At 47.7% G+C, this 25321-nt stretch overlaps 1 protein-coding gene across 6 annotated transcripts; it reads right to left on the reverse strand.

The window, feature by feature from the left end:
- Positions 1-1424: 1424 nt before the first annotated feature.
- On the reverse strand, positions 1425-25200 carry IQCD (IQ motif containing D). 6 transcript variants are annotated; one of them, NM_001444480.1, is given in 7 exon segments: positions 1425-1656; positions 1687-1992; positions 3442-3513; positions 5436-5669; positions 8479-9300; positions 13391-13515; positions 25124-25200. In NM_001444480.1, coding segments are annotated over 5 exon segments (1407 nt in total). In that variant the 5' UTR covers positions 9208-9300; positions 13391-13515; positions 25124-25200; the 3' UTR covers positions 1425-1590.
- Between the last annotated feature and the right edge of the window lie 121 nt (positions 25201-25321).

Genomic DNA, 25321 nt, shown 5'->3' on the forward strand with positions numbered 1-25321 from the left:
GCTGGAAGTCACACCATTGGTTCTGTACCTTCATCTTGGGGAAGGGAAGAGCAGACACTTCTGGGGAGCGTCTGGGAGGGACCAACAATGGCCAGGACCAGGGGCGCATTGGGAGGAATTGGAGTTACACCACAGCCACACCCACACTGGATCCCAGCCGCATCTGCGACCTACACTATAGCTTGTGGCAATGCCAGATCCTTAACCTCCTGAGCAAGGCCAGGGATCAAAACTGTGCCCTTACAGACACTATGTCGGGTCCCTAACCCACTGAGCCACAATGGGAACTCCCCCCTGTGTTTTATTTATTTTTATTTATTTATTTTGCTTTTTAGGGCTGCACCAGAGGCATATGGAGGTTCCCAGGCTAGGGGTCCTGCCAGCCTACAACACAGCCATAGCAACGCAGGATCCGAACCATGTCTGAAACCTACACCACAGCTCACGGCAACACCAGATCCTTAACACACTGAGCAAGGCCAGGGATCGAACCTGCAACCTCATGATTCCTAGTCGGATTTGTTTCTGCTGCACCACAACGGGAACTGTACCCCCACTGGGTTTTAAAAGACATTAGCCACAAATACCTCCAAACCACCAAAAAAGAAGCTACTGGAGTTCCTGTTGTGGTTCAGTGGTAATGAACTTGACCAGTATCCATGAGGACTCGGGTTCAATCCCCAGGCTTGCTCAGTGGGTTAAGGATCCAGCATTGCCTTAAGCTGTGGTGTAGGTTGCAAATGCGGCTTGGATCTTATGTTGCTGTGGCTGTGGTGTAGGCCGGCAGCTGCAGGTCCAATTCGACCCCTAGCCTTGGCATTTCCATGTGCCACCCTAAAAAAAAAAAAAAGAAGAAGAAGAAACACTGCCCACACAGGCAACTGACTTAGGCCATGATGTCTGAAAAACAGCTGGGGGTAGTGGGGACAGGGCCAACCTGACTGCCATCTAAAGGGGGCGCTGCTGCTCACCTTTAGAAGTCATGCAGGCCCATGCTACCTCAGTGATGAGATCTTTCCAGTAAAGGCATTTCTAAGCAATAGCCTCTGATTTTTTTTAATGTCATCAGTGAATTTAAAAATATATTGTTCAACTACCTGGACTCCAGATAAAGCCAATGTGAGGTTGCTGGTTTATGACCTTGGGAACCCCTGAGCTTTCACAGAAGAAGTTGTGGGCAAATTGATACCCAGAGCAGGGGCTGAGGGCAGCCTGAAACCTCTCTTCCTTCTGGAGTTCTCTGTGCCCCGCCCTCCGTTTTGGGCAGCCGTGACCCACACCCTGCCATCCTGGTGGGTGATTTGTCCATCCAGTTAAGGCAGCTTTTGGTCTGGGACCACTGAGTGAGGCCAGGGATCAAACCTGCATCTTCATGGATACTGGTCAGATTCGTTTCCACTGAGCCACAATGGACACTCCTGTAGGTTGTGGTTTAAAGTGATTTTTAATCGTGGAAAAGCATTAAAGCCATGAACCGCAGGACTGCCCATCCCAGGGGTTTCCAGGCCAGCTCTGGAGAAGTGACATCATGGGGAGTGTGGGGGTCTGGGCAGGCTTGCCGGGGAAGGCGGTGGGGGGTGGGGGGACGACTCATTTCTTGCCCTTGCCCTTCTCCTTGCCCTTGCCCTTCTCCTTGCCCTTGCCCTTCTCCTTGCCCTTGCCCTTCTCCTTGCCCTTGCCCTTCTCCTTGCCCTTGCCTTTCTCCTTGCCCTTGCCTTTCTCCTTGTCCTTCACTTTGCCCTTGTTCCGCTTCTTCTTCTTGGACCTGAGCATGGAGCGGACCAGGTAGCCCTTCCACAGGGCCTGGATGAGCGTGGCAGCCCGCACCATGCGCACCATCTCCTGCTCGGCCTCCAGCCTCTCCTTGGCCTTGATCTCCCTCTCAGCCTGGATCTGGGAGAACTCTTCCACCAGCACGCTGTGCCGTTGCTTCAGCTCCTCCAGCTGGAGCTTCTCCTCCTTGTGGATGATGTCCAGCTCCTCGTACTCATCCTGGGGTAAGAATCGGGGGTAGGGGGTCTCCAGGCACAGATCGCCACCTGCCACCCTCTTCTGCACATGCTCCCACCCCTTCTGGAGGCTCTTCCGCCCCAGCAATGACGCCTACACTAAGCCTTTCTGCATCTGATGCCCAGATGAGAATGGGAGAGGGGATGTGGTCCATCTGGGCTGGGCACCTGGGCTTCTACTCCCAGCTCAGCTGCGTCTTGAGGGGCTTGTCCTTTCAAGCCTTCATTTTTCTTCATCTGAAACATGGGGACAGTTCCAAACCCAGGAGCAGGGATGGGATTAAATGGCAAGATGGATACAATGTCCTAGATGTGGTGCCAGGCACACCGTGGCGCCAGGCCAGCTGCTGCCACTGAAGCTGTCCATTTCACAAAGAGATCCAGAGAAGACCTTTTTCAGGTGACTAAGTCCCACAGTTCTTCCTTAGGTCTCACCACAGTTTACAGCTATCTCGTTCCCTTCCTCCCACCAAGCACCTACCAGAAGCAAAGTACTTCCAGAGGACAGAGAGTTAAGTGGACTTGGTCCCTGCCACCAAGTAACCCACCACCCTCACTGGGACCAGAGAAACAAGAGCACAGCCTCCAAAGTCTCCGCCTTCCCAGAGCACGTGGGATCAGACAGAGCAAGGCCCCAGCTTGCCCTTCTCTGAACAGCACATCTGGCATTGGACTACTCAGAGGCTGATGTCACCTCCAGGGTTCGCCAGGCCTACCTGACCCCAAAGTTGGGGCTATGGGCCACCAATGTTATTGCAGAGCTGGGCGGAGGCTTCAGGGTATTCTGTTAATTAATTCCCTGAGCACCTCCTCCAGGCCAGATCCTGTGCTGTACAGGGCCTTGTAACAACAGTGCCTTGTTGAGTCCCCACCATGGTCCCAGCATGGGTGTTACTACTTATGTTGATCTCATGCAGAAACAGGTCAGAAAGGTCAAGTTCCTTGCTTAAGGTCATGCAGCAAGTAAAACCTCCCTCCAGGTGACAGAGGGGGCTTTCCTCACTGCTGGAGCCCAGCACCTGGCACATTTCAAGCACTTGGTAGAAGGTTCCTGAGTGATGGACTGAAGCGGTGGAAGTGAGCTCAAGCCTGAATCTGGCGGGGATGAGGAATGAGCCCCAGCTTGAGGGGTGTTAGCAGGAGCTGATCAGGCGGGAACAGGGGTTCTGGAATGTTCACCCTAGGTGGAGCCAAGATCTTTGGGCCTGGGTCAAGCATATCTTAGTGGCTTCCAGCTTCCAGCTCCTTCCCTTCCCACCCTTCCTCTCATTGCCCCAGGCTAACCCTGGGTCTGTCTAACCCTGGAGCCCAAGGACAGGGCAGGAAGGCCCAGAACTTAGCATAGACCAGGCACCATCCTAGGGCTTCTCTCCCCCCACCCCCCATTCCTAGAGGATTTGGGGACACACTTGAGAGAGACTTAGACAAATACCTGCTTTTCACTCATCTCCAAATCGTATTTCTGGATCCAGTTCTCAATTTCTGTTTCCACTTTATATTTTTTCTAAAAAAAATTACATTAGTCACTGTTTGCTGGACCAATACATACGATAAACAGCATTGAGCCCGCTCTGCCTCAGCAGGCCCTGCATTACACCTTGTCTATACCATACCACAAGGTCTCCACCATTTCACAGGTGAGGACACGGAGGATCAGATGTGCTCACTCACTCAGCCCAAGATAATGGGTGGTAGAGCCTGGATTTGAAGGCAGCAGTCTGGCTCCATTACATTCTAAGCAGAGGGGGCAACAGGTGCAAAGGCCCTGAGGTGGGAACAAGCTTGTGATGTTTAAAGAATAGGAACTGAGCCAGTGTGGCTGGAATGGTGTGGCTGGGGAGGAGCATGGTTCCACTGAGGTCGGAGTGAGAAGCTGTGTCACAGAGGAAGCGTCAGCAGGGGAAGGAGTTTGGGTCTCTAGTGTAAAGAAGAAGGGAAGTTACTGGGTGGATTAAGATGCAGAGGAGGAACACGATCTTATTTCATATTTCAAAGATAGCTCTTGTACATACAGTGGATTGTTATTCTGCCATAAAAAGGAATGAGGTTTGGTAAATATCACATGGACAAACCTTGAAAATGTGATGCTAAGTTAAAGAAGCCAGACACAAAAGACCACACACTGTATGATTCCACTTACATGAAGAGTCTAGAATAGGCAAATCCATAGAGATAGCAAATAGGTTAGTAGTTACCAGGGGCTGGGAGGCGGGGAGGGGGAGGCGGGAAGAAACTGCTTAATGTGTACAAGGGTTTTATTGGAGGTGGTGAAAATATTTTGGAACTAGGTAGAGGTTGTGGATATACGGAGTACCACTGAATTGTTCACATTATTTGTCATGGCTGCACCCGTGGCATATGGAAGTTTCCACGCCAGGGACTGAATCTGAGCCACAGCTGTGACCTACGCTGCAGTTTGGAAACATCGGATCATTTAGCTCACTGTGCTGGGCTGGGGATTGAACCCACACCTCTGCAGCAACCCAAGCCACTGCAGTTGGATTCTTAATGCACTGTACTGAATTGTTCACTTTGTTCACTTTAAAATGGTTCTGTTTTATGTTATGGGAATTTCACCTCAATTAAAAAAATAAATCAGGGAATTCCCTTCATGGTTCAGCAGTTAACGAACCCAGCTAGGATCCATGAGGATGCAAGTTTGATCCCTGGCCTCACTCAGTGGGTTAAGGATCCAGCGTTGCCATGAGCTGTGGTGTAGGTTGCAGACTCGGCCTGGATCCCACCTTGTTGTGGCTGTGGTTGTGGCTGTGGCTGTGGCATAGGCCAGCAGCAGCAGCAGCGGTAGCTGATTTGACCCCTAGCCTGGGAACTTCCTATGCTGTGGGTGCGGCCCTAAAAAGCAAAAGAAAAGAAAAATCAGCTCCTTTGTCCTACAGGGCAAGGGTTCTTAACTTGGGTACCACCAACGGGCTGGCTTCAGGGGGCCTACAACCCAAGAATTGTCCACCCCCTTTTGTATGTGTATCTGTGCCTTTTCATAGGGGAGAGCCCCCCCTCCCTTCCATCAGATGCTCAGAAGGCTTGTGACACAAAATGAATCTGGGAACAAGTGTTAGAAAGGATGCCCTTGGTGAGGAAGGGGATTCAGAGGCAAACCTGATGCATGCTGGGCACCAGAAGTTTCTGTGCACCTTCACTTCCTTTGGAGAACAGGTGGGCATCATCCTACTTGCAGGGCTCAGAGGAGTTCAAGAACGTGCCCGAGGTCCCAGAGCAGCGTCCCTGGGCCTGCGTGCTGCTCCCTCCCGTCTCCCCGGTGATGCTGCCTCAATGCCCGGCTTCCAGCTCCTGTGCCCTCCTCCCACCCCCAACTCCTGGCCAGCCGCTCCCTGGGCTGTAGTAGCAGCCATGCCAGCCCTCCCTCCGCCCCGGTCCACACCCCGCCTCCCTGCTTCCCCAGGGCACCTTCCTCAGCGCCTGCTCTGCCTCCCGGTTCTCCATGACCAGGTTGTGGAACTGTGACCGCAGCAGCAGGATCTCCTGCTGGATCTTAGCCACCCTGGCCTGCGACGCCCGGAAGTCCGCCTTCTGCTGTTTCTCGGCCTCCTGCTTGGTGCGGAGGAGGCTATTCTCCGAGAACTTGAGCACCTGGTGCAGGTGATTTTTCAGTTCTTGGACCACAAAGTTCTCCTTCTCCACCTGGGCCAGGAGGAAGAGAGGCTCCATAATAATACCTCCAAGATCATCAGTAATCGCGGGAAGGCTGGCGTTTCTTCAGCTCCCTGAGGGCGCGGCGCTAACATGTCGCCAAGTCCTGCTCCCCGCCCCACCATGAGGACAGGAACGGCCAGACTAGAGACCAGGAAATTGAGGCTCAGGGGGTTTGAATTTGTCTGGGGTTGTGCAGCTGCGCTGGAATTTGAAAACTGGTCTGTCTGATCCAGTGCCAGAGTTCTTGGCCACCACCTTCTATTTCCTGTCGTGAGCCAAGTGCACAGGCCATAAGGAGAGCTAGGATTACGCGATGCTCTGGCCCAGGGCACCGGGGAGGAGCTCTCCCCTTAAGGGCCAGGCTTGGCCCCTGCCCTCTGTTGGTTCTAAAACTGGAATTGGGGAGGGGGTGGAGCATGGGGGCGGGGCTGTTTCTTAAATAAACTCTTAAGGCAAATCTCAGGTGCTAGAGTCTTCCTCTGAACCCGCCAGTGCTGTGGCTGGCTCGGGCCAGCAGCCTGGGGCTGGAAGCAGCTGGCAGCTGGGCAGCAGGCCGTCTGAGCTCACGTCTCTTGTTCAGGGAGAGGGAGGAGGGGCTTTGAGGCAAGCCTAGCTGTGGGCAAGGCCTCCTGGCCCAGGTGTAGGGTGTGAAGCAGGTAGTAGTATTAGCAGTCAGAGCTTTTCTTGCGGATCCTCATCATGCCCTATTCTTGTCACCCCCTTATTTTACATTGAGACCCAGGGACCTAATGAAACTTGCCCACCAGGCACAAATGGAATTTCACCCCAGATCTGTGCCCTTGGTAGTCCCAACCTGTTTCTACCACCTGAATGAGACCAGCAAAGCCACTTGGGGGTCCCAGCCCGGTCCCTGGGTGACACCCCTCCACCTATGAGTGATCTCCCCTGACTGAGCACCCAGGAGCCTGTCATTTCTCCCCTCATCGAATAATTACCATGTCCTCCTTTTGTGCCAGGCCCACTGGGGACACAATGGAGGGCCAAGAGAGACGAGATCCCTGTCCTCTTGTGGGAAGACAGACCCCAATCAAATCATCAAATCACATCAAATCATACAAATAGTCATCAACAAACTCTGATAAATGCCTTAGAGGACAAAGTCAGAGAGAACAAAAGGAAGGGGGTAGCTAGTGAGTCAGGAAAGGGAGGGCGACCTTGACCTTTCATCTATTGGAGGCAGGGGGGAGGAAAATACCTGAGGCGGCACAGGCTGCCAGGTGTCTCCCAGGATCTGTTCTCCCCAAAAAGGGAGTAGAGTAGAATGTTTCCCTGGGGACTTGGCAGCTACTGACCACTTTCCCAGCATCTCCAGCACTGGGTAGAGCTACAAACTACAAGAATGCTCCTTCATGGTGGTGCCCCCAAAGGGCTAGACAAAGTCCTGTCCTCTTTCCTCCTTCCTGCTGGCTGGACCAGTGGTGACCTGATGAGGAAAGCTGGAGCAGCCCTCTGGGTCCAAGGTTAGGAGTCCCATGTGGGGAACTGCGGGGAAGCCAGCTGGAAGGAAGCTTGACAATTTATGAAGCAGAGCTTCCACGCCAGCTCTCTATTAGACAGAAATACATTGCCTTGACTAAGCCAATATTATTTAGGGTCTCTTTGTTTTAGCAGCCGAACCTATACTTATACACCACCTCACAAGGACTTTGTACAGTGTTAACGAGAAAATGTTATGTAAAGAATAAAACATAGTTGGAGTTCCCATCCTGGCACATTGGAAACGAATCCCTGACTAGAAACCATGAGGTTGCGGATTCAATCCCTGGCCTTCCTCTGTGGGTTAAGGATCTGGTGTTGCCATGAGCTGTGGTGTAGGTCACAGACTCGGCTTGGATCCTGCGTTGCTGTAGCTGGATCTGTAGGCCAGCGGCTGTAGCTCCAATTTGACCCCTAGCCTGGGAACCTCCATATGCCATGGGCACAGCCCTAAAAAGCAAAAAAAAAAAAAAAAAAAAAAAAAAAGAATAACACATAGTATGTGTCCCCAGATGGTCATTATTAGGTTGGGATCATGTTATCCTTTCCCCTCTTAAAAATTTTTCTGTGGGGGGTGGGGGGATGTGCTAGGGGTGTGGGATGGAAATCCTATAAAATTGGATTGTGATGATCATTGTACAACAATAAATGTAATAAATTCATTGAGTAATAAAAAAAAAAATCTTCTAAATCTTTCACCCCTTTCATATGCCCCTTGGCCTGAGGACAAAGACCATGTTCCTTGATTAAGTCTCAAATGCCCTGGGTGATCTGCCAGTAAAGTCTAAAGTATATACTACCCAGCCCCGGCCTGGCAGGTCCCTTCCCACCTCACTTGCCTTGTTCACTCTCATTCTTCATATCTTGGCTTCAACGTCCCTGAGTTCCAAGCTCAGGTCTCCTTTAATACTATCTTTGGGGGGTTTTTTTTGGCCATGCCAGCAGCATGCAGGCCAGGGATCAAACCTGCACCAGGGCAGTAACCTGAGCCACAGCAGTGACAATGCCAGATTCTTAACCCACTGAGCTACCAGGGAGCTCCATCCTATAATACTCTCTTATAGCACCCTATACTTACCCTTCCTTGTACTTCTCAAAACTGTAATTAAATCAGCTCTTTAAGACCTACCTTCCCTACCAGTGAACTCCATGAGGCTGGGACCATGTGGACTTATAATTTATAAGACCTGGAAACTGGTAAGTGCTCAAAACAATTTTTTTTTTTTTATGAAAACGGCCATTTAAATCACTGAGGAAAAACCCAACTGCCAAATGATCTGGGGGTTCTCTGTGCGGGTACCTCTGCATCCCTGTTCCTCATGCAGGCTGCCAATTCATTTTCCAGAGTGTCGATGATTTCTTGGTTCCTCCGATTCCGTCTGGTGATGTCCTGGATGAACTGAGTCTTGTCTCTGGCTTCCATGGGACTAGTGAGTAGCTTCTCAAACAGGAAACCTCGGAGTTCTACCAGACTGTCAATAAAACTCTGGGCTTCCTCACTTCTGCCCAGGGACTGCACCTGCAAGAGACTGGCCGCCTGGGGGTTCCTGAGCAGGAGCCTCAAGACATTCTTGGTGGATTCTCTGATCTGTTGCCTAAGCGGAGGGAGGCGGGATTTCTGGAGCTCTATGGAGAAGACAAGGTCTCGGAACCATGGCTCATCCTCGAACCCTTCTTCCTCCTGCAATCGCTGCTCTTCCTCCTGAAGGTAATTGACGTGATCCAAGAGGGTCTGGCAGAGGTCCACGTGTTCCCTCACTGCCTTCATGATGTCCTCCCCCAGCATCCCCTCCAGACTCTGGGAACTGGATGCCACGTTTGACAGCAGGGTCACCAACTCCACCTTGTGAATGGTCTCATCCAGAACGGACATGATCCTCTTGGTCTCAATGGTGGTGAGTTTGGTCCTAGAGGGGGTCAAGGGTTTGGGCGGGGTGGTGGACTTCTTGGTCGTCTCTGCCATCAGCCTGATTTTGTTTATGTCAGGGCCTTGGTAGAGAGGGGCCACGGCGAGAATGTCCAGAGCCATTTTATGAGCAGCTTTCTCCGCCTTTGTACGCCCTCAGAGATGGAGACTTCGGTAGGCTCTCTGGGCCTCCTGCTTTTATCATCCCTGGCAGCCCTGAAAAAAGATGGAGTAAGCAGTCAGCAGAGTCACGCTGACATGCTGACATCAAGGTGGCCGGTGTGGCCACAGCAGCTGTAAAGGGTGGACATTGGGAGTTCCTCTTGGGTGGTGTAAAAGTGTGCAGCTTTTACATGGAACCTTTCATGGAAATTGGTTTTTAGCTTTGTGATAGTGTCAGGGCCCCAAGGGTTAGGGGATCAAGTGTGGAGGTAGATCTCAGGCACATGCATCAGGCAGGGACCAACCAGGAATACAGACATTATTCTAAGTTTTTTTTTTTTTTTTGGCCACATCTGCAGCATGTGGAAGATCTTGGGCCAGGGATCGAACTCATGCCACAGCAGCGGCCAGAGCCACTGCAGTTGACAATGCTGGATCCTTAACCTGCTGCATCACAAAGGAACTCCATTCTAAGAGGTGTTTTTGCTTTTTAGGGCTGCACCTGCGGCATATAGAAATTACCAGGCTAGGGGTCAAATTGGAGCTACAGCTGCTGGCCTATGCCACAGCCACAGTGCCAGATCTGAGCCATGTCTGTGACCTACACCACAGCTAATGGCGACACTGGATCCCTGACCCACTGAAAGAGGCCAAGGATCAAACCCAAATCCTCATAGATACTAGTCGGGTTCATTTCCACTGCACCACAATGGGAACTCCCCATTCTAATTATTTAAACACAGCAGACCAGTTACATGGGTGATGGAGGAGTTGAGAGGCCAGTCGGGGAAGCGGAAGCCACCCAGCAAATGTCAATGGCAGGAAGCCACACAGGAGGCGGGCGAGCTTAGAGATCAGGGTCACCAGGGTCACCAGGGGAAGCTGGAGTCACAGCCATTTCCTGTCCAGGAGTCACTATGGTGGCTGTGGTCACTGCTGGAAACACAGCTCAAAGTAGAGAAGGGGAGAAATCTGTTTTTTCCCTTCATCCAGCTCTTTAGTCTAACACCAGTGCCTCCCATTGACCAAACCCAGTGGGAAACCTGCTGACCAGGGAGCTTGGGCAACTCAGCCTGCAGGGGTCAGCAGCCTGAAACGCAGAGCAGAAGAGGGAGCTGAGAGTGAACAGCACTAGGCTTATCACAGCACATTTGCATTGTTTTTCTTTCTTTCTTTCTTTCTTTTTTTAGGGCCACACCTGTGGCATATGGAAGTTTCCAGGGTAGGGGTGGAATCTGAGCTGCAGAAGCCATCCTACACCACAGGCACCGCAACACCAAATCCTAACGCATGTGTGACCTACACAGCAGCTTGCAACAACGCCAGATCCTTAACCCACTGAGCAAGGCCAGGGATCAAAGGCAAATTCTCATGGATACTAGTCAGGTTCTTAACCTGCTGAGCCACAACAGGAACTCCCTGCATTGTTTTTTTATTTGTTTGTTTGTTTTTAGGGCCGTACCAGTGGCATAGGGAGGTTCCTAGGCTAAGGGTTGAATTGGAGCTATAGGTACTGGCCTACACCACAGCCACAGTAACAGCAACACAGGATCCAAGCTGCATCTGTGACCTAGACCACAGCTTGTGGCAACGCTGGACCCTTAACCCACTGAGCGAGGCCAGGGATCGAACCTGCAACCTCATGGTTCCTAGTCAGATTCGTATCCCTTGTGCCACAACAGGAACTCCCCTTGCATCAGTTTTTAAGATTGGATTTTAGGGAGTCCTTGTGTGGCTCAGTGGGTTAAGGATCTGGTGTTGTCACTGCAGCAGCTTGGGTCGCTGCTATGGCATAAGTTCGATCCCTGGCGCAGGAACTTCCACATGCCTTGGGCATGGCCAAAAAAAAAAAAAGTTTATTTATAAGACTTTCGGAGTTCCCGTCGTGGCATAGCAGAAAGGAATCTGACTAGGAACCATGAGGTCGCAGGTTCGATCCCTGGCCTTGCTCAGTGGGTTAAGGATCTGGCATTGCTGTGGCTGTGGCACAGGCCAGCAGCTGTAGCTCCAATTGGACCCCTAGCCCTGGAACCTCCATATGCTGTGGGGCAGCCCTAAAAAGCAAAAAAATAAAAATAAAAGACTTTCAAAAAATTTATGATGGCAATCAGAAACCAATATTCTAGGTTGCATACATGGCATGATGGCTACGAGTAAGCTTTGCACTAGCCCTGCTTGAGTTCAGATTCTTGCTGGGAGACCCTGGGCTAGTGATTTCATCCCAAGCCTGGGCTTAGAATGTGTTTCTTCACTTCTTCTCTGCTCAAATATCAGTGTCACAGTGAGTGCTTTACTGACTCCCTACCTAAAATAGAAACCCACTCCTTCTCCCCACCTGCCCATTCCCCTTATCCTGTTTATGTTTTTCCCAGGTTAATTTTCACCCTATGATGTGTCTAGATGGACCTGTTTGTTTGTTTCTTGTCTGCCTTTCCCTTTCCCTAAAAAGTAAGCTCCAACGAAGGTAGAGGCTTTATCGGTTTTGATCACTATTGAATACCCAGCACTAAAAAAACCTGCTAATCAGTTCAGGGAGATCTCTGTTGCTACCAGTACAGGTTACCTAGGCCAATTCAATTTCCTTTTTTCTTTTTTTGGCCACACCCAAGTTCCTGAGCCAGGGATCAAACCCTCCCAACAGCAGCAACCCAAGCCACAGCAGTAGCAATGCCAGATCCTTAACCTGCTGAGCCACCAGGGAACTCCTATTTCAATTATCATAGTCTGCCTATGGATGTGAGGAATGTTTTAAAGAAAGAATCATCAGGACTTGATGAGTGAAGGACAGTTTGGAGCTTGGGTGGGGATGGGAGAGAATGGTGGGGCCCTTGAGAAACTAGGGAAACTGGGAGAGGAAGTTTGAGAGGACCTCGAGAGTTCAGTTTTTGTTTTTTGTCTTTTTAGGGCCACACCTGTGGCATATGGAAGTTCCCAGGCTAGGGGTCGAATCTGAGCTGCAGCTGCTGGCCTACACCACAACCACAGCAATTCCAGATCCAAGCCACGTAATGTGACCTACACCACAGCTCGCGGCAATGCCGAATCCTTAACCCGCTGAGCAGGGCCAGGGATCAAACTGCGCCCTCATGGATACTAGTTGGTTCACTACCTCTGAGCCACGACAGGAACTCTGAGAGTTCAGTTTTGAACTCACTGAGCCACAGCTGCCACAATTGGAACAGACAGTGGGCCAGGGTGTCTTGGCCTTCCTGTGACCTGTGTCCTCTTTGTCAGGTGACAACACCCCACTTTTCCTTTGAGGAAATTATCCTCTCTCCCACTTTGTGCCATCTTGGTGGGACTGCCCATCAAAGAACCCTGCTCTCAGCCTCCTAGGAACCCTGCTGAGTGACTCTTGGATGGGAAATGGTAGGACCTGATTCATGCCAGCAATGGGTTCCTGGAGATTCTGCTACCAGGAGCCCCAAAACTTCCTTGGCTGCTGTCATTTCTGAGTGAGGCCTGGTTCTTCAGCTTCTCCTTCACCATTTTGCCTAGCCCAGGGTAGTTGCTGTTGCTTGCCATCCAGGAACCCTAGCTGACCAAATATTCTAGGCAGCTGATAACACAGGGTCAATGGGGCTCCAAAGAGACCTTCGGGAGTGAGATAGGAATGCAAGGGAGAGGAAGTAATCTCTGAAGCCACAAAAGCTATCTTCTTTTCAGCAGAGCAAAGAGTCAATAGAGAGAAAGGCAAGGAAGTTAAGAAACACCTAAAGTCACAAAGAACAGGAAGAAAAGCAGCCAGATCAGGTGCTAAGGATGATTTGTTCCTTGGCCAGGACAAACAGAGCCCAGATCAGAAGCCTCTGGGAGCTGAGGACTGGGGGCAGAAGTGCATTATCTTGCAATTGCTTTGATTCCCACCCACTTCCTCCTCCCTGTCTGGCTCGTGAGTTCCTTAAGGTTTTTCCTGAAAATAACATTGTAGGGGCCACAGCGGAGCTTCCTCTGCCTCTCTGGGGATGAAGGATCTTTGCCCCATGGCCACAGGATGAGCGTGGACAAAGTCTTGAATGAACACACTTCTCCCTCTTGCCCCCCGAAGCTCTCAAGCATAAATCAAAACGCTGGAATTCTTTAGAGTGCGGCTGCAAATGCAGCGTTATAGGAAATGTTTCCAATTTGCTTGCAGCCAAATTACCTCTTTTGCTTTAAAGGGCAAACTTGTTTGCTTTGATTACGATGATGCCCATCAGTTCCTGACAGCTCATTTGGCTGAACAAGAGAAAGCCGGTGGAACTGGGATTGGGGAAAACGCTTCTGACACTGATGAGAAAAAAAAAAAAAAAAAAGTCACTGGAGAATCTCTTTTCCTTGAATTCTAATATGATCATTTCATGTCCTTTTTAATGCCACCAACCTTAATATTTAAATCATTTCCAACTTAAGCCTCTCTTTTTAAAATTCCTGCCCTGAGAGTGAAGCAAGGTTGTTCATGGATGGGGAACCTTAATAGGATCGTTCCTTTATTTGTCATTAATTCTGCTGATGAACTTTATAAATGGAAATATATCTTTATCATGCAAATTATACCTAGTTTTCATTCAAATGGCCTTGTGGGATGTTTTATTACTTTCCCTCTCAGAACATTTCAAAGGAAAAAAAAAGTTTGAAGTAAATTATATTTTCCTCCCAGGGGAGAAAAATAAACATCTATAACTACCCTACAAATCCAGTGAAGTCAGAGGGTGTGAAAAAAAACTGGGGAGTGTGTTTATGTGGAGTGGGGGGGATCTCATTTTAAGAAATGCCATTTATTATTTATATATATTTATTTATTTAATTTATTATTTTTTTTAAAGTCCTCACAGAAGTTCCTAGGCTGGGGGTCGAATTGGAGTTGCAACTGCTGGCCACAGCCACAGCCACATGGGAGCTGAACTACATTTGTGTGTTACACCGCAGCTTTCAGCAATGCCGGATCCTCAGCCCACTGAAGGAGTCCAGGGATGGAACCGGCATCCTCACAGATACTATGTCAGGTTCTTAACCCCCTGAGCCACAACAAGAACTCCTGGAGCAGTGCCTTTTTTTTTTTTTTTCTTTTGTCTTTTTTGCCTTTTCTAGGGCCGCTCCCTCGGCATATGGAGGTTCCCAGGCTAGGGGTCTAACCGGAGCTATAGACGCCGGCCTACGCCAGAGCCACAGCAACGCAGGATCCAAGCCATCCAAGCTGAGTCTGTGACCTACACCACAGCTCACAGCAACGCTGGATCCTTAACCCACTGAGCAAGTCCAGGGATTGAACCCGCAACCTCATGGTTCCCAGTCGGATTCATTAACCACTGAGCCACGACGGGAACTCCTGGAGCAGTGTCTTGATATGAGATCTCAGTTCCCAGACCAGGACTGAACCTGGGTCGCAGCAGTGAAAGCACAACTAACGCAGGGAACTCCCCATAAGGGCTAGTTCTAATTCAGTGTTGCCCACATCGCTCTCACTAGAATGCCACTTTTGTGATTCTGCCAAATCTATAGGCCAAACTGTACTATTAGGAACGCAATTATTTTTTTCAAGTACACTTTCATTCTTAAGACCTTTTCATTGAAAAGGAAGATTTATATCTCCACTGTAGCTGAAAAATCTGCTTCACTTTCATTAAATAGAAGATAACAGTGCCTATATCCTGATATTATTTCATTCCAACTAAAAACTGTGACCTAGGAAAGATGAGCTCCAGACCAGATCTCTGACCTTGAAAACAAGATTAGCAAGCGGCAGGGAGATGTTAAAGACATACTAACGAGGAGTTCCCATCGTGGCACAGTGGTTAACGAATCCGACTGGGAACCATGAGGTTGTGGGTTCAATCCCTGCCCTTGCTCAGTGGGTTAAAGATCCGGCGTTGCCATGAGCTGTGGTGTAGGTTGCAGACGCGGCTCGGATCCTGCATTGCTGTGGCTCTGGTGTAGGCCGGTGGCTACAGCTCCGATTCGACTCCTAGCCTGGGAACCTCCATATGCCGCAGGAATGGCCCAAGAAATAGCGACCAAAAAAAAAAAAAAAAAAAAAAAAAAGACATACTAACGAAAAGGGAGAAGAGACAAAGTGCTGATATTGGGAAAGAAAGGTGAGCCATCACTACTGATCCTGTGGATGTTAATAAAGAAATATTATGGCGTTCCCATGGTGGTGCAGTAGTAATGAACCCGACTGGTATCCACGAAGACTAGGGTTCGATCCCTGGCCTTGCTCAGGGGGTTAAGAATCTGGCATTGTCATGAGCTCTGGTGTAGGTCCCAGATGCAGCTCGGATCCTACATTGCTGTGGCTGTGGTGTGGGCCAGCAGCTGCAGCTCCAATTTGACCCTTAGCCCGCGAACCTCCATATGCCATGGGTGCAGCCCTAAACAGACAAAAAGAAAAGGTAATATTAGGAACAACTCTATGGCCATAAATTTGATAACATGTGGTGGATGTCACAATTTGCATAGCTGATTTTATGTACTCTTGACAGGTCTGTCATGCTTCTTTTTTTTTTGTCTTTTTGCTATCTCTTGGGCCGCTCCCGCGGCATATGGAGGTTCCCAGGCTAGGGGTCCAATCGGAGCTGTAGCCACCGGCCTACGCCAGAGCCACAGAACAGCAACGTGGGATCCGAGCCGCGTCTGCAACCTACACCACAGCTCACGGCAACGCCAGATCGTTAACCCACTGAGGAAGTGCAGGGACCGAACCTGCAACCTCATGGTTCCTAGTCGGATTCGTTAACCACTGCGCCACGACGGGAACTTCCTGTCATGCTTCTGAGAGGTACAATTCTCAGCCACCCCACACCCTCAAGACCTAACCTTCCCTATTTTCACCTGTATCCTGATGTTCTGCTTAGGACTCAAGTCCTTGATGGGTAAGGGACTCCTGGTCACTTAGTTCTGAGTCCTCCACTTATTGGCAGGGTTCATGGGCAGAGTTTTTGCCTTTGAAGCAGCAGGAACTTTCCTTTTAGTCTCACTGGGGAAGATCCTGCCAGACTGTGAACCACCCATCTGGCTTTTTGCAAAACTCTCTGTGCTTTATCTGAGCCTTTCAAGTCCAGAGTGGGGAAAGTGAGGAGCTGGAAAGGGGCAGAAAATTCATGATGAAGACTGCTGTCTCCCAAGTAACCTACTGTCGTAGAGTAGGTGCTAAAGAAATCACTATTGAATAAAGGAGGGGTGGCAAGTCCGGCTTTAACAATGGGCCGCTTTCCTCACGGGGATGTACTGGCATCATAGGATAATGGTATTTCACAAAATGCATTCTGTCCTGAATTAGAAGCAGAAAATAGTGTCACTTTTTTTTTTTTTTTTTTGTCTTTTTGCCTTTTCTAGGGCTACTCCTGTGGCATATGGAGGTTCCCAGACTAGGGGTCTAATTGGAGCTGAGGCACCGGCCTATGCCAGAGCCACAGCAACGCGGGATCCGAGACGCATCTGCAACCTAGACCACAGCTCACGGCAACGCCGGATCCTTAACCCACTGAGCAAGGCCAGGGATCAAACCTGCAATCTCATGGTTCCTAGTCAGATTCGTTAACCACTGAGCCACGAAGGGAACTCCAAGTGTCACATTTTTTTAAATTTATTTTTTTAATGGCTCCATCCACGGCACATGGAAATTCCTAGGTCAGGGATCGAACCCATGCCTCTGCAGTGACCTGAGCTACTGCAGTTGGATTCTTAACCAACTCTGCCACAGCAGGAACTCCCTTTATAAATATACTTTAATTTTTTTTGGCTGTGCCTGCAGCATACAGAAATTTCCAGGCCAGGGATTGAACCTGTGCCACAGCTGCCACGTGAGCTACAGCAGTGACAATGCTGGATCTGTAACCCAGTAGGGCACCAGGGAACTCCTAGTGTCACATTTTTTTTTTTCTTTTTCTAGGGCCGCATCCACGGCACATGGAGGTTCCCAGGCTGGGGGTCTAATTGCAGCTGTAGCCACGGGCCTATGCCAGAGCCACAGCAACACATGGGATCCGTGCCGTGTCTGCGACCTACACCATAGTTCATGCAACATTGGATCCTTAACCCACTGAGCAAGGCCAGGGATTGAACCCACAACCTCATGGTTCCTAGTCGGATTCGTTTCTGCTGCACCATGACGGGAACTCCCTAGTGTCACATTTCGATAGCAAAAATGGTACATCAAGATCTGGCCTATGTCAAGTAAATGTTAAAAAAAAAAAAAAAAAAAAAAAAAGATCTGGCCTATGGGTTATTTCCTATCCCTGGACACAGGGCTTGGAATTTTAAAATAAAAAATTTGAATCTATTTTGGGTTTTTTTGTTCATAGTTTAGTTGTGTATGTTTTTTTTCCTGTCACCACTTTTGAAGTATTACCCAATCTTCTCTTGCCCTTTTTGAGAACCCATGTTTTGGGGATGACATTTGGCTTGCAAGAGTCCCTGGGCTGGAGCTGGAGCAGTGAACACTGGAGGCATGAACAGACTGGATGTCATTTGTGGAGATGGCTCTGGTTGCGGGCTCTAACGTTATCCTGTGCTTTTGGAGACAGAGGACCCTGAAAAGGGACAGAGGTTGGGAGGGAATGTGCTCCCAGGGATAGATTTCTAAGCTGCTGGTTATAATGAACAACTCTCTATGGCCACTGGCCATGGCTACAGTCCTGGGCCAGTTCACTTGACCTTCTGGGCCCTCATCTCAGAAGCTGAAGGGGAAATGTGCCTCTATTGATCAAGGTTAGTGGGTTCTGCTCTCAGACAAATTTGAAGTTCAATCCTAGGGGATCACCACCTCCTTGCTGTGTGGCTTCAGGCAAGTCAATTAATGTCTCTAACCATCTTCGGCGTCTTTGCTTCTTCATCTGTAACGTGGGGACAGTAACAGAACCCACATTTGATAAAACTGTTGAGTGTGACACGAAGTCTTGATTCAATCGTATTTTGCTTTCAGGATGACTTCCAAGTGATATATATATATATATAGGCACTCAAGAAATCAATATTGAATAAATGAAGGGTGGCAAGCCTGCCTTCACATATAAATATGTTGTTTTTTCTTTTTGGTCTCAGGCAGTGGAAGTTCCTGGGCTAGGGATGGAATGCATAGATCCAACACATACCATAGCAGTGACCTGAGCCGCAACAGTGACAACTCTGGATCCTTAACCTGCTGTGCCACAAGGGAACTCCAAAAATGATACAATTTAATATTAACATTTGAATACTTCTTAAAGTAGAACATGTATTTTTCCTCAAAATAATATATATTTTTTTTTGTGCAGAAAGGTTCATAAAGAGCCAACATGGATCCATTTTTTTTTTTTTTTTACTCCCTTTGACTATTTCTGTTTTTAATTTTGTGGGTTTCTGCATTATTCATGACTTTCTGCTAGTAATGGAGGAGGACAGAGATCCCTTAAACCTTTCACCACTTTCCAGGCTCTTCCTCCTTACAAATTAACTCATCACAATTTTAAATTCCTCTTTTGGCAGCATAGCTTTTCAAGTATTTATTTCTGGTTAAATCCAACTGTGGATAGTATCACTTTGGTTGTGCAGACAGAAGGAAGAATTTCCAAGCAGTGTATTTAGAGACTTCCAAGATAAACTCCCCCCACTTAAAAAAAAATTGTATTCTAACAGATGCAAAACACTGGCTTTTCCTGACTGACAGATTACGTTGAAGAAGAGTCTTTTTTAAACTGAGGGTTATGACCTTTGCTAAGTGGTGAAATCAATTTGCCGGTCGAGACTAGCATTAAAAATAAATGAAATAGAAGCGTTCCCGCCGTGGCTCAGTGGTTAACGAATCCAACTAGGAACCATGAAGTTTCAGGTTCGATCCCTGGCCTGGTGTAGGTCACAGACGCGGCTTGGATCCTGTGTTGCTGTGGCTCTGGTGTAGGCCGGCAACTACATATTCAATTCGACCCCTAGTCTGGGAACCTCCACATGCCGCAAGTGAGGCCCTAAAAAGACAAAAAAATAAATAAATAAATAAATAAATAAATAAAAATAAATGAAATAGAAAATATTAGAGTGCACTGCCTGTTGTAAATATTCTTTTGTACCTAAACAGGTGTGTGTGATGGGTTGAGGAGGAAAATGTATTTCTTTGGCTTGTGGTTAAAAGAAACAACCTGTGGTCAAAATACCCCGTGTTAAAAAGGCAGTTGACTGGTCATAGGGTGTAACCTACTGCTATTACGTGAGAGCAGTGTCAAAAAGATACTTTTCCTTGATGCTCTGTATTTCAAATGATCCTGATTTTTAATCCCTTTTGCTTTTGGTTGCACTAACTAGGGCCTGAAGGGAAAAGGAGTAGGATGTGTGTGTGTGTGTGTGTGTGTGTGTGTGTGTGTGGCACTTGTGTGAAAATACAAGTGTAGAATATTTATTTATTTATTTTCAATCTCCACCCTATTGACATTTGGGTTCAGATAGGATGTTTGTTGCAGGATGTTTAGCAGCACCCCTGGCCTCTACCCACTTCATGCCAGGGTGCTCCTTACCCTTCTTCCACCCTTCGCTCTGACCAGTTGAAGAGGAAATATCTCTGTGGGGTGGGGGTGGGATGCCCCTGGTTGAGGACCACTGGTCTGGACCACAATGGTCTGGTTCCCCTGTAAAACCTCTGGCCTCCCCCATTGCTAAGTCCAGTGCTCTATCCAGATTCAAAGAAAGCCTTGCTCAAGCCCAGCGCTGGCTGACAAGCTGACCTCAGTACCATCTGAAACTACCATCAGTTACAGGATCAAGAGCAGATTCACAGGCTGGGTCTCAGGAGACCTGGGTGCATGACTCTCCCCTGCCAAGGGGCTCTTGGAATAGGTCTGGGCAAGTCCCTTATCTTGTCGCCCCTGGGGACATAACACCTGTCCTGGCCACGTCGAAAGGGAGCTGGGTAGGGGAGAGATGATTTAATAGATGGGAAAGCCCTTTGGAAAATTAAAAGTTCTCTTCAAAGGGGAATGATGATTATTACATGTTGAGGGATAAATCAGGTTGTGCATCGGCCTCAGGGATCTTTTCTCTGGGAAAAAGGCATGAGTGTATGTGTGGGTGGGGGATTAGCAACGGAGTCAGCGGGAAAGACTCACCCATTTCATTCATTTTTTTTTCTTAAGTGTAAATCTGTAAATCAAGTGAAAACCCCAAGCTAAAACCCTGGCATTGACATCTAACCATGTACTCCTGGAATGTGTTCCCAAGGGACACCTTGCCCAGAGCCAGGGCAGAGCTGTGGCCAGGAGGCCCTGGGCAGCCCACCCAGCCTGGAGGCGAGGAGACTGATGCTGACTCTGTAGCCTCCGTTACCATTTCTTTCAATCAAAAGGCTGTCGGGGGTTTTCTGGGTAGAGGGTGAAGTCTAAGAAAGGGAATAGTGTGTTAGGTTTTTGCTTTCTACTAACAACTTTATTTATTGATTTATTTTTTGTCTTTTTTTTAGGGCCACACCTGCAGCATATGGAGGTTCCCAGGCTAGGGGTCTAACCGGAGCTGTACCCACCGGCCTATGCCACAGCCATAGTCACACCTACATCACAGCTCAAGATAACACTGGATCCTTAACCCACTGAGCGAGGCCAGGGATCGAACCTGCAACCTCATGGTTCCTAGTCGGATTCGTTTCCACTTCGCCACGACGGGAACTCCTACTAACTTAAATTTTTTTTTTTTTTTTTTTTTTTTTTTTTAATGTTAGAGTTTATTTCTGGGCTCTCAATTCTTTTAATCTTTTTTTTTTTTTTTTTTGGTCTTTTTGTCTTTTGTTGTTGTTGTTGTTGCTATTTCTTGGGCCGCTCCCGCGGCATATGGAGGTTCCCAGGCTAGGGGTTGAATCGGAGCTGTAGCCACCGGCCTACGCCAGAGCCACAGCAACGCGGGATCCGAGCCGCGTCTGCAACCTACACCACAGCTCACGGCAACGCCGGATCGTTAACCCACTGAGCAAGGGCAGGGACCGAACCTGCAACCTCATGGTTCCTAGTCGGATTCGTTAACCACTGCGCCACGACGGGAACTCCTAAAAAAATTTTTTTTTATGGCCACGACATATGGAAGTTCCCTGGGCCAGAGACTGCATCCAAGCTGCACCTTCGACCTGTGCCGACAGATCCTTAACCTGCTGGGCCACATCAGGAACTTCTGAAGTTTTCTTTTTTCTTTTCTCTTTTTTTTTAAGGGCCGCACCTGTGGCACATGTAAGTTCTCAGGCTAGGGATGGAATCGGAGCTATAGCTGCCAGCCTGCACCACAGCCACAGCAACGCCGGATCTACTAGATCTGAGCCACGTCTGTGACCTATATCACAGCTAGCAGCAATGCCGGATCCTTAACCCAATGAGTGAGGCCAGGGATTGAACCTGACTCCTCATGGATATTAGTCAGATTCTTAACCCGCTGAGCCACAGTGGGAACTCCCTGAAGTTTTCATGCAGTGTCTTTGTCTGGTTTTGTCATCAAGCTTCCCAATGAGTAGGGAAATGTTCCTTCCCCATCTATTTTCTGAAAGAATTTGCTGGAATTCACCAGTGAAGACATCTAGTACTGGGCTTTACTTTGAGGAAAGGTAATTCTAATTCAATCTCTTTACCTGTTATAGGTCTATTCAAATTTTCTCTTTCTTCTTGAGTCAATTTTAATAATTTGTTTTTCTAGGAAGTCATTCATTTTATCTAAGTTGCTTTATTTTTTGGCGTAAAGTTGTTCATAATAGTCCTTGTAACTCTTCAAGTTTCTGCAGTTCTGATTTTGGTAATTTGTGTCTTCTCTCTTATTTTCATGGTCATCTCGCTATAGCTTTGTGATGTATTGACCTTCCAATTAATATAAAATGTCCCTCTTTGTTCTAGGAATATTTCTTGTCTTAAAGTCAGTTATTTCCAATAGCAGTACAGTCTCTCCAGCTTTCTATGGTTACTCTTTGCATGGATTCCAGTTTTTTACTTTCAACTTCTTTGTGTCTTTGAATCTAAGGTGTGTCTTTGAATCTAAGGTGTAGGCAGCATAGAGTTCAGTCTCATTTTTTGAATCTAGCCTGACAATCTCTGCCTTTTGGGAAGTGTTTTTTTCCCATTTCTATTGAATAATTACATTAAATTATTCATATACCTGGATTCACACATGCCATTTTGCTATTGTTTTTTGTCTTATAACTTTTTTTTGGTCTCCATGCTTTTTCTTTTCTTTTTTTTTTTTAAACACATTTCCATGCTGTATTTTATTTTTATTTGTTTATTTTTGTCTTTGCCTTTTCTAGGGCCGTTTCCTGCGGCATATGGAGGTTCCCAGGCTAGGGGTCTAATCGGAGCTGTAGCCACCGGCCTACACCAGAGCCACAGCAACGCAGGATCCGAGCTGTGTCTGAGACCTACACCACAGCTCATGGCAACGCAGGATCCATAACCCACTGAGCAAGGGCAGGGACCGAACCCACAACCTCATGGTTCCTAGTCGGATTCGTTAACCACTGCGCCACGACGGGAACTCCTCCATGCTTTTTCTTTAATGCCCTTTATTGCGTTCAATAAGTATTTTTAGTTCACACTTCTGATTTCTCTGTTGATTTTTAAAAATATTTTAGAGTTTTTTCTTAGTGACTGATTTAGGGATTATAATGTGCATCTCAATTTATTGTAATCTACTTTGGAATGCTAAATATTTTCTGTTTGATGTGATGAGTCACTGTTATCAAACCCTCTTTTAATTATTTAAACATGGTTTCCTCTAGCTCTTTGAACAAATTTATAATAGCTTCTTTGAAGTCTTTGTCTGCTAAAGCCAACATCTGGGGACACCAAGAGACAGTGTCTGTTGATTGCTTTTTTCCCCCTGAGTATGTTTACACACATCTCACAATTTTTATGGAACACTAGAAATTTAAGAGGGAAGATTATTTATTTGGAGAAACTCTGTATTTTTTTCTTCCGAATGGTTGTTTTTCTCATTTTTGTTTCACTTGGGTGTTTCGTAATTATTTCCTGGATTCAATTTGTCAAGTTGGTCTCCTCCACAATGTGCAGCCACTGATGTTTCTGCTTATTTTTTTTTCCATATATGTGTGTGTGTGTTTTCATTTTTAGGGCTGCACCTGGCTTACGGAAGTTCCCAGGCTAGAGGTCCAGTCAGAGCTGCAGCTGCCAGGCTAGCCACAGCCATAGCAACTTGGGATCCAAGCTGAGTCTGCAGACTACATCACAGCTCACAGCAAGGCTGGATGCTTAACCCACTGAGTGAGGCCAGGGATCAAACCCACATCCTCATGGATACTAGTTGGGTGTAACCTGCTGAGCAACAATGGGAACATCTCCATATTTTTTATTTTTAAGCCTGGCTTCCTTGGGGTCGCCTTGGCATCCACATAGTTTAATATCTGGCCAAAAATCAGTTAGAGGTGTGCTCAAACTTTGAGCCAGTAAGGCTTCTATTCTTCACTGACAAGGGCAGCACACACTTAGCATGTACTTCTATAAGGCTCCAAAGGCCAGGGATGTCTAAGTGGTTTGGGCTAGCTCTGGTCTCTGCTACACCTGTGCATAACCTCTACTCAACCAGGATATAGAGAAAGTTCATCAAGCCCTCTATGGCTGTCTCATTCCCCAGAACTCTGAGCTTTCTCAGCCTATTGTTTGCAATAAATAGGACTACAACCTTGGACTGCTAGAGCTGCTGGCCTCCCCTGTTCTCTTCCCACCAAGATTGCCAGTTTAGCCTGCAATCCTCCAGATCAAGGGAGCCCCATCAGACAGTGACAGTGAAACTATTCATTTTCCAGGGCTACTTGCCCTGGTTGAATTATTATGCCAATAGAACTGGGGGTTGGGAAATCAGAGAAGTCTTACATAAGTACAGCACAAACTTGAAGTTCAGTAGTTTTATGAATAAAAGCTCTCAGTTTGCTGTATGCCTTTGGTTGATTTGCAGAGTTTTAAAATAGCACTAGATAGTTTTATCCAGCTTTACAGCTGTTTCTTTTCTTTTTTTTTTTTCTGGCAGTACCCAGCAGTGGCATGTGGAAGTTCCCAGGCTAGCGATAAAACCCATGCCATAGCAGCAACCCGAGCTGCTGCAGTGACAACACTGGATCCTTAAGCTGCTGAGCCATAAGGGAAGTCCTATAGCTGCTTTTAAAAATTATCATTGTGGTAAAATATACATAACATAAAGTTTACCATTGTGACCATTTTATTTTATTTTTTTTAAAATATATATATTTTTTATTTTCCCACTGTACAGCAAGGGGGTCCATTGTGACCATTTTAAATTCAGTGGCATGAGGTTATTACATTCACATCTATATGCATCCATCACCACCATCCACCTCCAGAATTTTTCATCATTCCAAACTGAAACTCTATACTCATTAAATAATAACTTCAAAAATAATAACTTCTTGCTTCCCCATTCCTCTAGCCCCCATTAAACCTCTGTTTTACTTTCTACCTTGGTTAATTCTCACAACAAACCCTTTGTCTTAAGTATGTAAATAAAATCATATATTAGGTACCGAGCCGGGAGTGAAGTTCTAAAGTTAGCATAGACTTGGTATAATCAAAATTATCTAAACATTCACTTTCATTGCATGCTCACCCTGGGATGTACAGCCGTTGAGTGGAAAGTAAGAGGACTCATAAACCACTCTCTGACCCTTAGCACCTGTGTCTGACTTGAAAGTAATTAAACTTGATTTGACTCCACTTGACTAGTATCATCCACGTTTTACGGATGAGGAAGTGGGACCATGAAGTGGACAAGTGGAGATCCAGACTGGGGCCAGTGCTGGAGAGCAGGGTCCTGAGGCGGGGACAGGTTCGCCGGTGGGGGGACTACTGATTCCTAAGAAAACCAAAGGATAGAGAGCTCCATTCGACATTCCCCCCCCCCCCCCTCATCAAATCCAGCCCTTCCCCACGGGGTCACTCACCTGCTCCAAGGGCTTCAGTTTTTCTACTAAGTGATTACCACTTAGGTGCCTGCGTTGCTAGGTTACTCGCCAACCTCAGAAGGCGGGACTCGGAGTCTGATTGACTTTCCTTTTCGCCATTCCATTCCTTATTCCGCTCAGTTCGCTCCACCTCCTTTGGACTGACCAATCAGAACCACAACCTCTCTAACCCTCCAC

This window comes from Sus scrofa, chromosome 14, assembly GCF_054392235.1.
Source record: "Sus scrofa isolate SSC_HxYL_T2T_F1_AM1 chromosome 14, Sscrofa_HxYL_maternal_Yorkshire_Landrace_v2.0, whole genome shotgun sequence".
Lineage (NCBI taxonomy): Eukaryota > Metazoa > Chordata > Mammalia > Artiodactyla > Suidae > Sus > Sus scrofa.

Coding starts and splice junctions, on each gene's coding strand:
- IQCD (XM_084993040.1), bottom strand. CDS start 9,207: ATGGCTCTGGACATTCTCGCCGTGGCCCCTCTCTACCAAGGCCCTGAC. Junction 5,670..8,478: donor TGAGGAACAGGGATGCAGAG/GTACCCGCACAG, acceptor CTCCTGGCCCAG/GTGGAGAAGGAGAACTTTGT. Junction 1,993..3,441: donor TGGAGATGAGTGAAAAGCAG/GTATTTGTCTAA, acceptor TTCTTACCCCAG/GATGAGTACGAGGAGCTGGA.